Source organism: Aulostomus chinensis, chromosome 1 (genome assembly GCF_037954235.1).
Source record: "Aulostomus chinensis isolate RoL2024-O1b breed Wild chromosome 1, RoL_Achi_v1.0, whole genome shotgun sequence".
NCBI lineage: Eukaryota > Metazoa > Chordata > Actinopteri > Syngnathiformes > Aulostomidae > Aulostomus > Aulostomus chinensis.
The window spans coordinates 61,340,134-61,353,527 of NC_141320.1; the positions used below are offsets into that span (position 1 = coordinate 61,340,134).

The 13,394-nt window shown below is 44.9% G+C and overlaps 1 protein-coding gene across 2 annotated transcripts; it reads right to left on the minus strand.

Moving 5' to 3' along the window:
- Positions 1-4,055: 4,055 nt before the first annotated feature.
- slitrk5 (SLIT and NTRK like family member 5) lies at positions 4,056-10,484 on the minus strand. Of its 2 annotated transcripts, none has more exons than XM_086198436.1 (2): positions 9,418-10,484; positions 4,056-8,013 (listed from the first exon to the last, which is right to left on the minus strand). In XM_086198436.1, exon 2 carries the CDS (start codon positions 7,953-7,955, stop codon positions 5,331-5,333), a length of 2,625 nt encoding a protein of 874 aa, XP_086054562.1. In that variant the 5' UTR covers positions 7,956-8,013; positions 9,418-10,484; the 3' UTR covers positions 4,056-5,330. The 2 variants fall into 2 exon arrangements, with proteins under 2 accessions (XP_086054562.1, XP_086054570.1); XM_086198444.1 differs by lacking the exon at positions 9,418-10,484 and adding an exon at positions 8,499-9,006.
- Between the last annotated feature and the right edge of the window lie 2,910 nt (positions 10,485-13,394).

Genomic DNA, 13,394 nt, shown 5'->3' on the forward strand with positions numbered 1-13,394 from the left:
GTGCATCAGAAGTTAAAGATATTTCAGAGAAATGTGTTTGAGCCCCACGATGCACCAGGATAAACCAGTCGGCTGTTTCAGACGTTTTGACCAGACAGCTGGACGCTTGCAGCCATTTTGATTCCCTTATTTTGCAGGGGGGAGGTTAAAGACGCCCGAAAACTAAGCAGGACCTTTTGGAACGTCTTCATTTTTTGGGGGGGGGGGGGGGCAAAGTCAACAACAAAGTTGCATTACAAACTAAAATATGAAGTTCCACCCTCCCAAACACACAAAAAAAAAAACAAGTATCCTAACAACTCTTTTTTTTTAACAGCCGTGCTCACATCAACCAAATGGTGCTGCTTTTCTGTTTTCATGCATAATCAAGCTCTGATTTACTTGTTTGGCTTCATTGGAGGTGCGATGTGGTGACGCACATGAGGGGGAGGGGGGAGGGGGCGGGGATCCCGCACATCCTCAGCAGCGCTGCGGCGGACAGCCTCCAGTTAAATGACTTGACACTCCAGAGGAAGCCATACATCAACCTGTTGTTTTTTTGGCCGGGGCAACGCCAGGCTCGGCTGGGGAGTCGGTGATGCTACGGTTGCCATTTATCAAATGATGGTTGGGGGGGGGGGGGGGGGTTACTGTGGCTCCGGATCAATGGCTGCAGCCACAATAAACAAACAAACAAACCAGGGGGGGCCTGACGATGAACACAACAGGGCTCACCCAGTGGGAGACAAGAGAGAGGAGAGAGGGGAGAAAGTGACAAATACACAGAAATCTGAAATGTTAGGTTTTCTCTCTCGCTCTCTCCAGCTGACATGAAGATACCTGCTTGATCCTGGATCCAACCACACACACACACACACACACACGCGCGCGCGCGCTTAACATCATCATCCATTAATTGAAATCGTAAAACAGTACAGTTCAGCATAGTCTTTGTCGTTGTGTTTCAAATCGCATCAAACTGCTAAAGACCAAAAACGCCAAAGAAAAACAAGAGCCAGAGGCAGCGCTCATGGAGTGATTCAAACTGATGCCCAGAAGAAAAAAAAAAAATGACATGACCACGTGTCAAAAGGACGAAAGCCATTAAAACGCAGGTTTCTTTGAGGACGTGTGTGTCAGAGGGGCGACGAGACCGATTCGGACAATCTGCTGACTCAGCGTCCGAACGCGCTAAAATCACTTCCTGAAGTCGACACCCGCTGGACGGTGGATAGAACAGTAACTGAAATCTCAAACCCCCCCCCCCCCCCCAAAATACACTTGCATGTTTCGTGAAGTGAAGGAGGGGAGGTGTCGGAGAGGTGGTGGTAGGTATTTAGATAGGTGGTGGGGGGCGGCGGGGGTGGGGTTAAAACCCGCTCGAGTGCTGATGAACATTTGAGCATTTCTACATGCCTGAAGAAATTCCATTAACCACTCTGATTAAAGTAATCATTGGAGCCATCGGTGCCTGTCAGATGCCATCCCTGCCCTCTCAATTACCCACATCTCCTTGAACTCAATTGCTCACATCATCATGGAGGCTGGAGGCGGGCGGCGAGGATGCACCCAGGATGGAGCTCCTCCAGTGGGGAGGCAACTCTGAAGCATACAGACACATCCCCCGAACACACACACACACACCTTCCGTCTATGTCAGTCCCTTCATTACAGTTTGTGCATACGTCAGGTGATGTCAATCCAATTTTTTTTTTTTAAAAGAACTGAAAATGCAACTTTAGGATCAACAAAATACGAGCTGGTTTGGCTTTCTTGCTGGGTTTTATTTCCAAACAAAACACAACTGAGTTAAGTCGTGCACTTTTTCCTTTTTTTTCCTCACCTTGACGCTGCGAAATCAACAATTTTGTAACATTTTGCGCAGAAACTGGAGGACGAACATTTGACCTCAGCTCAACCTGTACGATCTTAAAATAGACCTGCGCCTAAGGATAACGTATCCATGCAGGATTGCTTTACACAGCATGATGGACCTTTAAAAAAAATAGACAATTCATGTGCGAATCCTCAAAGAGTTCTGCTTTTGCTCATTTTTAGTGTCTGAAACCTATTTTCAATCCATTCACCATCAATAAGTGAGCACAAAGTGGCTGATCTGACTTTTACAAACATGCATTTATCACATTTCTCCATTTTATGTATCAAACAGGGAGCCCGAGGTGTGGTTCTCCAAACCAACGTTGGATATTTGACTCAGAATTCAAAATTTTAAAAAGAAAATGAGGAATGACAAACACACGCAGTTCAATAATTACCTTCTGTGAGACGCAACGTCGGATCATTTGCAACGCCGACTGCCAAGATGCGTGTTTGCAAGGCTGGAAAACATCCACAGAGTCCAGACCTGTGGGTGCCCTGCAGGCCCCTGATTAATTGTTTTGCAATTACTTTGTAGTAATTAAATTAATTGCTAATTTGTTAGTTAATGTGCACAATCAGAGCACAGTGTCAACCGAACTGAAGAAGCTGCTTGCGGTGACTTCTTTCTTTTTTAAAATTGTATCTCTGCTTATTTTTGAAGCCTTTTCAGGCGATATGGCAAAAAATGTTGCCCAGAATGTTGGTTTCTGGGGTCCTGAGGAAATTATCAATGGGGGGGGGTTACACAGGGGCCCCTGTAGCCCACGGTCCTCTCTCGAGGCTAATTTCAGCCCTGTTCTGATGTAGCATCACGCTGATTCTGTTTACCATAAACACAAAGGTTCTGCCAGCAATCTTTAGTAAATGTCTGTGAAATCAATTCTAGAAAAGAAGAAGAAGAACCCTGCTTTAATTAGCCTGGTATTTTCTGTCGCGTGTTGTCGGAACATAATTACAGTAACTCGTTAACTCGTGAACTGAAAATAGCGCGAGCCATGAGCCAACGCGTCATGCGGCTTGGACGGCCGTTCCATGTCGGTTAGCGATGAAACGGTGCGAGAAAAGGAAAAAAACAAAAAGTTGGAATATCGGAGAAGCTCTCTTTGTCCATCACGTGCGCTTTTTATTCTCTCTTTTTTTTTAGCTCTGCAAACTTCCTTTCGTGCACGTCGAGCGCCTCCCATTGCATCACCTCCACACAATGGCTTGAGCTATAAATCAAGAGGGCATGAGGCAACACATCCTGGGACGTTTCGCCACCAGAAAGTCCTCCCTCCCTCTCTCTTTTCCCTTCTGCAGTATAGATTTCTCATTAGAGTGTTTTGGGGATGCAACTTCTAACTGCAGAAAGCAGAAATGCAGTCCGTAAATGTCCATCTTTGCTCAGATGTGCTGATCCAGGACACATTCACACAGTAAATACAGTCCCTTTTTGTGTTGAGCGCGTGATTCACCGATTATGTAATTGTGCTTCAGGTTTTTGGGGTTTTTTGATTTTGTCGTTCAGCCAAATCAGCCTGGACGTATTTGTGGAAATACCATATTGCGTTCATCAAGGTTGTGTTGAAATGCCAGTTCAATATTTTTCTTGAAATTGTAACGTCTCATGTCACAACGGTCTCACACACACACACACACACACACACACACACACACACACACACGCGCAGCGCGCGCACACGCACGCACTCCTTGGCTATGATCCCCCCCCCCCCCCCCGCTACATGTATGACACATCCACAGTTACACTCAGTTCCAGGACTCCTCATCTCCCAAATGTGCCTTCTGCTCTCATTCTGGTGCTTCTCTGAAAAGATCCCCACCAAAAAATAAATAAATAAATAAATTTTTAAAAAAGATGGACAGAAAGCGTTTTTTTTTTCCTTCTCTTTTCCTTCATCCATTGAGCTCCTGCCACTTGTGTGAAATGATCTCCGAGGATACCGAGACATTAGCCATCGAAATAACTCTCCATGAACATGAGGATTAGGAGCCTTCCTCCCTGCGAGCCAGGAATGAACGCCTCGCCGGTGACACCGAGCACTGAAAATGGTGGCACGGAGCATCCTTCGCATTTTTATAGACCCGCTCGCAATCGTTGGATTGAAGTAGGTCAAGGGCTTAATAGAATGCAAAATGAAACAGCATTTTCAGCACATTTTACCATTTTTGGGGGGGGGGGGGGGGGGCAAAAAAAAAACCCTCTTCATTTCGACAGTAAAGCAACTTTGAGTATATTTAAAGACTAAAAATGAAACCCAGAATCAAACAACCTCCCTTTTCACCAGCAAATGTCCTCCTCAGCACATTATATGAACCGACATCATGTTTATTTGATGACAATAACATAGTTTGGTCAATATAGTGCAATAAGTGCAAAGCAATCAAAAACAAAACCCGGAAAAAAGAAGAAAAAAAATCGATAAGGGATAGAGAATTTTGCGAATGCTTGTATAAAAATAGGTGTTACATTGACTAAAATAGTATTACACAACATAATTAATACTTCAAATATCATTTATGAATTTGTTTTTGATAACATATCAACTCTACATATTAAGAATGAATACCCATATTCATTTTTAATATAATAATCTCCTTTTATGAGCGTCATGAAGGCTTATACGCCTTCCAATTCCAAAAAAAGTGCAGAAAGCATACAAAGACACTTCTTTTTTCTCGTTTTCTTTTTTTTTTCCCATTTTTTTTTTTTTTTTTTTTTTTTTTACTCCTCTTCTCGTCTTCTCCGTTGTCTTCGAAATGTCTTTTTTGAACATCGGGGGTGTGCCACTTTCAAAAAAAGCCACTTTTACAATGCAGAGCTACAGTAAATGAAACTACAAACATAAGCCTTGTTTTTTTTTTCCAGAGGGATGATGGAGTATGATGACACAGGTAATATTGAATCAAAAGTTTTGAAAAGACATGGCAGATTATATCAATAAATACTTACTTACAGACTACAGCAGAAAATAGTCCTACACAGTTTGATGATCTGCTGTACAGTGGGTTGTTTTTAGTTTTTTTTAGTTTTTTTCTTTTTTAATTCCTCTTTTTTTTTCTGTCCAGGAGTGATTTTATAAACATTTTTTCTTCTTTTTTCTGATTCACAATATACCCTATGCATGGTTATATTCCTGAAAATGAAGTTTGAAGTTGGGGGTGGGGGTTGAGTGTGGGGGGGGGTTACCTGTACATTTTGTGTGTTATTCGGTCATCACCATAGAAAAATAGATTTTGCATCATCAGTTAAGCAATTTTGTTCATCCATGTCAGAAAGCTGTATATCCATTCCTGTTAATGTCAGAAATAAGAATTAAGATTGTTCGGCACACCCCGTTTTTCCACTCTTTTGTGTGTCGTGCCAAGGCACCCAATAATCTGAGCCAGCTTTGTTCTGTTGTTTATGTCAAGGAGGGTCCCCCCCAAAAAAAAAAAAAAAAAAAAAAAAAGAAGCTTCGTTACTCAGTTCAGAACTGGCTAAAGGTGGTTTGTTTCTCAAGAACTTCGAGGTAATCGGGCTCAGACTGCAGTTTAGCTTTTAGCTCCAAATATTCGTTTCTGTTGGGCTCAACATAAACAGTACTGGGTGCCGTACCGTACAGCACCGTTTCTCTTATCCTCTCCGGGTGCAAGAATTGACGTCTGACATCAAAATTTGGGTTGTATGTGTATGACACAGGCCCTGTGTACTTGTACTCTAAATTAGCCCCAGTTGGGAGGGACGGGATGGACTGATGAGGGGATTGCTTATCGGGCTCCAGGATGCCTCTGAAGAAGTGGTCTGCGTCCTGCACTGGGGAGGGGTTTTCACGTGGTTCAATGGTGCTGACGCTGTACGTAGGGCTCCTCATGGTGCCGCTGTCCCTCTCCTCATCCGGGGTACTCCTGTATGTCACCTTAAGCTCATGCAGATCTCGATAATCCTCCACTGTGTTTCCCTCCCTTGACCTGTAAATGGGGTTTTTGCACATGTGACCCATGGGATGCGGAATATACTCGTAGACATGACCGGCGGGGGCCTTGACCTTAGGGCAGGAGCGGTTGCTGTAGAGGCTGTACTGCAAGTTAAAAGAGCTGACGTCTGAGTTGTTGGTGCTAGTGCGGTCACTTTGGGACTTTTTACGCCTCTTCATCACTACAACAAACAACCCCGCTGCTACAAAGACTGACATGATGAAGACCAGCAGGAGGCTGAGGATGAGGACCGAGAGCGGGACGGTGCTGCTAGGGGTGTTGAATTTCTGCGGGGCGTCCGTGGTGATGATCCGATCGTCCATAGGTTCGTCCGTAGGGGGTGTTGGCGAGACAGAGTCAGAGTAGTCCGGGCAAAGCTGCTCTGACGGGATAGAGCGCAGGTCCATCCCCGTGTGGCGTTTAGGTGTCTCACACACAACCTCGTTAACCACAGTGCCTGCGCTGAGTTGCTCCAGCCATATCTTCATTCCTACTATATCACAGGAGCAGTCCCAAGGGTTTTCAAAGAGATCTATCTGCACCAGAAGCTTCAGCTGATCTAAAACACCACTCACAGGCAGGTTCTGGAAGTAGTTGTTGCGCAGATTAAGTCTAGAGAGAGAGAGACTGGAAAAGATGCCCACAGGTAAGGTTTTCAGAAGGTTATTGTTGAGGAAAAGCAGCTGGAGATTAGAAAGGTAGCGGAAAGCGCCTGCATCAACCTCCTTGATTTTGTTATACTCTAAATAAAGATACTGCAAGTTCTGCAAACCAAAAAACATTTCTCCTGTTAGCCTGTCCATGAGATTACCATTTAAATACAGCCTACGCAGGTTGGTTAAATCCCCAAAAGCTCTGTCATGGATCAGAGTTATCCTGTTGTTCCCCAGGTGGAGCAAATCCAATCCAGTAGCATCAACAAAATCTGATCTCCGCACCACAGGGATGTAATTTCCAGTGAGATACATTTTTTTAGGGTTGTATGGCTTGGGTTTTAAATCAGAAATGCTTTCAATCTTTCTCTCTTGGCAGTTGACATTCAGCCCAATTTCGGATATTTGCAGATTACACGTGCAGGCGGTGGGGCAGTCCAAAGGCACAGGAGATTTGGTCTGAAAAGCAATGATGGGGCCATAGTTGTAAGCGTTGACGCCTGGAATTCTGGAAGTGGGCTTTAACCTAGTTCTGTTAAATTGCCGTGTGCCCTTGGTAGGTCTAGAGGAGGATCTAAAAACAGCTGAGGAGGTGGCGGAGGCGGTGACGGCAGCAGGTGTGGTCTGGTAATATCCATTGGTGCTGCTAGGGGGCGCAGGTCTAATCGTGTCTTCCGGTGGTCTTCTGGGGCAGAGTTCCTGCTTTGACACCTCGTCCAGGTCTCTACCGTGGAGCCTGAACGGCGTCTCGCACACCACCTCCCCCACCAGAGCTGTGTAGGCTATACTCTCTAGCCAAGCCTTCAGAGCGATCAGCTCGCAGGAGCAATTCCACGGATTCTCCTCCAGTTGTAATTCCACAACCTTATCCATGTGCTCCAGGAGGCCGATGTAAGGGAACATTTTTAAACGGTTCCCCCTCAGGTCCAAATGCGTAAGGGGAACATTCCGGAAGATATTGGGCGGTAGCACAGACAGAAGGTTATCGTTCAAAATCATCACTGTCAGTTGATGCAGTTTGCTCAAGGTGTTGGGTTCTATATTGGTGATGTAATTATAATCAATCTGTAGGTATTCCAAACTCTCCAGGCCCGCGAAGGTGTCATCCCTCAGAGCGTCAATCTTGTTGTTATTCAGGTGCAACCGTTTTAATCCCTGAAGTCCGTTGAAGGCACCCGACTCTATCTCGGAGATATCATTGTTCCCCAAGTGCAGGATGGTCACCCCCGTGTAATTGATGAAATCATTGACCGACAGCTTCTTCAGGAGGTTCCCTGTCAGCAGGAGGTGGTACATGGAGAACTGGACCGGGCTGATCTCTGTTAGTCGGATGATCCCCCGGTTCTCACAGCTCACAGTCAGGACCCCTTCTTTCTCCTCGCACGTACACAGGTTCCGACAGATCTCCCCATAATTGTCATACATCTCGACCAGCCTCAGAGATGATGCAATCAGAAGGATTATTTTTAGGATCCAGATATGCATTTTTCCTGGGTGAGGATGCCCCAGCTCACTCAAGTGCGGTACCAGTATGAGGTGTCATCTACAAGATTCCAAAAAAAAAAGAAAGAAAGAAAGAAAGAAAGAAAGAAAGAGGGAAGGAAAAGAAAAGGACGGGTTCTGATTTACACTCGTTGGAAACACACATTTACAACATGCAGATACATGAACACTTGCAACAACAACAAAAAAAACCCTTGATGAGGCCTGTTAATGTTTCCCCATGACGCAAATATCATTTAGCTTTCGTCAGAAGATTCCATAAATCAAGTTCATAACACACTGAGGAAGGCCACTGCGCATTTTTTTTGATAGCTCGCCTGAATTCCAATCCATCTTGGGAGTTAATAAAAAAAAAAATTAAAAAAGCATCAGCATCCTCCAACTGAAAGATATTTAACATCCCTCGATACGTCGAGAGAGAGAGAAAAAGCAGCCCTCTAAGAGAGCCCTGATCTTCATTCAAACACATCCAACTTACAATAAAACCTCTCTCCTCCTCTCGCCACAAAAGCTTTCCTCACTCACCCCGCATCCCCCGGCGACTTGAGGGGGAAACTGTCGGCTCCCTTTTACTCCACCTCCGGTGCAAACAGCACGCATTTATCCGCTCATTCTACTTTAAATTTAAAAAAATTCCAATAATAAAAAAAAAGCATAATAAAAAAAAAACAAAAAACAGCAGCAATTCCCAATTCAACTAATTTCACCTCAATCTTCTTCAATCCCGGCCTGCATTCGTCTGAGTATCAAGCTACAAGGCGACGACCCTTCTACCCACGGGCGGCAAAATAGGAAAAGAATAAATAAATAAGGAAAAAAAGAAGTTGATCAAAGTGATGTCATAGCTGGTGTAAATAAAGCTCGAATCAATTATTCTGCATGCAAATATAGACGGATACAGATCTCTCTATCTTTCCTCCCTCCCTCCTCTCTTTCTCCGTGCACCCCCATCCCTCCCTCTCTCTGACACACACACACACACACGCGTGCTTTAAAAGAACACAAAAGCCTACACATCAGCTCAGTAAATAACCCCCCTTCCCTCTCCCTCCCCATCATCCTTCACAAAAACAAAAAATCTACACCTTTTATTGATGTTTCCACTTTCTCCCCCCCCGACCTCTTCCTCCCTCCCTCCCCTCCCTCGCTTTTCTAATAACTTGATCTTCATGCTTCTGCAGATGCAAAACTGTCATTTTCTACTGTATGCGCGCATTAGCAGAAGAAGAAGAAGAAGAAGAAGAAGAAGAAGAAGCTGTTTTTGCCATAGCAGCCGCAGACACCTTCCCCTGTAACAGCGTCTTAAACCCCGGATCAACTTCAGCAACGAGGCAGATTTCAGCACCGCGGACAGATCCCCGAATTGTTTAACGCCTGGCTGATGGAGAGACGGGGTGGGGGGGGGGGGGGTGGAGGAGGAGGAGAAGGAGGGGGGTAATCTTACCGTGCTGATCCCGAGAAACGCCAAAGCATCCCGAAAAATCCCGTCTGCACCCCCGCTTCGCTCTCCAGCCTCGGTGAAAAAAACATGGATTTATTTATTTTTTTATTTCTTTCTTTTTTGTGCGATTTCACCGTCCGCCCTTTCTGTGTTTAAAAAAAAAAAGAAAAAGAAAAAAATCCTTAAGTCTCCTCGGTGTTTAGCTCCATAAAAGCAGGCATCCAAGAGCACATAACACAGTCTCATTCACGCCAGCAGCAGCGGCGGCGGCGGCGGCAGCGGCAGCGGCGGCAGCAGCGCGGCAGAAATGTCTCCAGCAGTATTCTTCTTCCAGTTGAAATAAACCTTGTCATCTCGAGAGAGAAGGGAAAAAAAATAACCCCAACCAAAACCAAAGTTGGAGCATTGCATACCAAAAAAAAAAATTAAAAAAAATAGAAAAAAAAAGCCCGGCTGTAATCCGACATCAGAGGAGACTTGCCGCATGCATTTTAACCGTGACTTTCATCCATGCGCACTGACGAAGCGGGAGGAGAGAGGCACGAATCCCCCCCCCCCTCCTCCTCCTCCTCTCCCCCCTCCTCCTCCTTCTGTCTGCTGCCAGCGGTTGCGGCTTGTACCAGTTTATGTAGAGATGCGACTCTCGCTTTATCTCTACCGTCCGAACCGAACGGAGATGAGTGGCTGTGATGCTCCGAGTCCCCTGGATGCAAGAAGCCGGTGTCCTCTCCTCCCCAGCCCGCGCATCTGCTCCGTAGATACCCGCTGTAGATCTGTCCGTCCGTCCCCCCACCAACCTTTCAACTAGTGGAACTTGATCTCGGTTGGTGCAAACCGGCGCGTCCCCTACAGCGGCATTATGGAACAATTATCATAGTCCGAATCACCGGTTCGGTTGTTAAGAACAAGAAAAGAGACAGAAATAAAAAAGGTGGGAAAAAACACTGGAAACCCGCACAAATCCAAACCATCACCACCCCCCCCAAAAAAAATCTCAGCACTGCCACTGCGAGGAAATGAAAAGCAATTTAATGCAATGCTCTTTAAGGGGGTATGGTAATGTGGAGGAGGAGGTGAGGTGGAAAAGGATGGAAGAGGAGAGAGAGAGAGAGAGAGAGAGAGAGAGTGAGAGAGAGAGAGAGAGCGCTGGAAAAAGACCCGTAGGGGGCAGCACAATGATGAAAAAAAAACCCAAACCCATCTTGGCAGGCTTGCATCTCCAGCCCTGCACTTTTGTAAGTCAGTAATTCAACACTGACAAACCTTTTGATTCAAAAGCTGTTTTCTACATCTTATGAAACCGGACATGCAGAGACTCTCCTTTTGTAATTACATTCATTTTCTTCTACTTCTTCTTCAAGAGAGAGAGAGAGAGAGAGAGAGACAGGATTCACGCTCATTATTCCGCTTGGAAATACATTCCTTGAGACAATCCTTCAAATGATTGCAGGATACGAGGTGCTGCTGTTCAGTTATTAGCTGCATTGTTCTCAGTGCGCCCTCGAAGGTGGGATCACGCACGAGTAAACCTTCTTTAACCGGAAGATCCCCCCCCCCCCACCCCCCAAAAAAAGGATGAAGAGTTGAGTTGTTTTTGCTGTGGGTGAACTCCTAAAAGTACCTCCCTTGCGACCTTTTAACCTGTGACAAACGAGGTCCAGCTCACGCTCATTTGCTCTCATCTCTTCACGCATGTTCCAAATGCAGGGATTAAGCCTATAGTCCCCGAAATTTACAAGAGATCTGCATTGAAAGAAATGAGTTTACCGCGGGATTAGGCTTAATCCAGTTTTGCATCAAATACTCCAGCCTACTAATGCTGCCATGTTGCTATAAGCGCTCTGTATTTTAGCAAATCACAGCTTATTTACCCCCCCCCCCTCTCTAGCGCTCTTCTGTTGTTGAAAGAGCAAATCAAGCTGCCCCCCCCCCCCACACTTTTTTTGCTTCAGGACAAGAAACTTTAGAAGCACTTAACTAAAGCCTGAAGGGAAAAATCGAATTAAATCTTGCATATGGTGGGCCGCCATGTCCAAAGAGATTTCCCACTTAGGCAGTATTGTGTGGTAATAAGTCAACTCTTACGGTCTCTTTAGCATGCGGGAACGACAATAAGCGGATGTGGCATCCATGCTGCTTACTCTGAAATTAGCCATGGCGATGCATTGAATTATCTTTAAGTCTCTGGCTCTATAATCGTATTAACAGCGGTCTGTCCTGTAGGGACGGGCAAATTGGTATCAATGGAATCGCGAAGGCACGGCTGCAAGAGGGTGTGCGCGCCCTTAAAAAGAAATCCGCAAATATCTTTTCAAGCTGCTGACGGGAGGGATCCCCGTTCATAAAGTGGATGATGAAAGTTTCCTTACAACCCAATTTGTCTGCCCGAGTGCGCACACACACACACACACACACACACACACACACGCACGCACGCACACATATCCATATATGAATGGATCCGAGCACGAACATGACTCTCTGCTTAGCAAAGGCTAATGGGTTCACGCCAACATGAACGCCATTATCATCGTGTACATCAGCTGCATGAAACGCATAATAGTACAATTAGGGTTTGGCTGACTTGCTGTTTTATTTTTAACTGTGTTTTGAAAGCTTAATTTATTTATCTCGCCTTGAAGAAGTCATTTGTGTAAAAGAACGTGTAGTCGGTTAAGTGGAAGTGTACGTTTAAGTTAGCATCTCCGTGGGTGCCTTTGATCAAGCGCTCATGTTTTTTTTGTTGGGGTTTTTTTTTTTGTGTGGAGGAGAATAAAATGAGCACCTTAGGTTCAGATCTCTAAAAAGGCAACAACTGGAGACAAACTGGAGGTGAAATAAAGCATTTTTCCGCGGCTGTTTCCATGGAAATTCTGTCATATTTGAATTGCGCGAAGAAAATCTCAAAAAGCCGCGAAAAGACTGGTGAAATGAGTTTAATGATTCCGATCCGAGTTCCCATTCCGATAGATTACAGCAATTGTAACCCTTTACTAGGTGTGTTTCAAGCTTGTTTGTTTGTTTTTGTAAGCAATCATAAGAAATAAAAAAAGCTAAGCTAGTTTAGCCTTCACCAAACTACAACAAGGATGCGGGGCTTCCAAGTCCCCCGACAAGCTTCAGGCTTCCTCTACGTGTTTGGCGTGAATGTCGTCGATGTCTGTTGTCTCGTTTAGCGGCTAGTGTTACACGTTTATACTTCAGTACTTAGTTGAGTGAAATAATAGTTCACTTTTTTTTTAAGCATTTAGGCAAGAAACTCATCCAAATCAACACTGACGACAAGACTGAGGAACGGGGACTTCCGTCCACTGGGCTCCAGGACCTGCAGCACTCCCTACCATCACACAGTTGACACCCATTCAACAGTTATTTACTTCTTACTTGTCATATATTTGCTGCCATATTTTGCGCAGGCACAACTGGAACAGCAACTTCTGCCAAACACACTTGTGAACCAGACCCAATGTTTAATCCAGGCGCTACTTTCAAAAGGAATCCAAAAATTAAAACACTTGAAAAGTTCTTCAGAGCTGATTACTCCGCCGCCGAATCCTCATGAACTTTCATCCACGCGTACGCAATCACATCTTAAAATGCTGGTGTGAAATTAGTGATGATTTCGTTCCTAAGTTTGGAGTTCTGGACTCAGTTGTGTGCGATATCAAAAGGAAAAAAAAAAAAAACAAGCCCTCTGGTTGATAGGCGATACGCCAACAGCAGTGGGCAGGGGAAATAAAGAGATGTGTCTGGAAGGAAACATCTCAGCGGGGAAATGAAATCAAACCCTCCACCATTATTTGCTTTTGTAATTTATTTGACTATGGTATATTTAGAATCCAGACATTACATTTAATTTAACACTTGTGCTTGATGAATTGAGTCATGCTTGGGAATAGGAGCGCCCCTGGAGTTTGATCCATGCATGAGCTAAGCCCGTTGGAATATTAGAGGGACTTTGGCAATCTCATCAGTGTTGG

What these genes read in the sequence shown, in the direction of transcription:
- slitrk5 (XM_086198436.1), bottom strand. Translation starts at nt 7,955, where the DNA reads ATGCATATCTGGATCCTAAAAATAATCCTTCTGATTGCATCATCTCTG.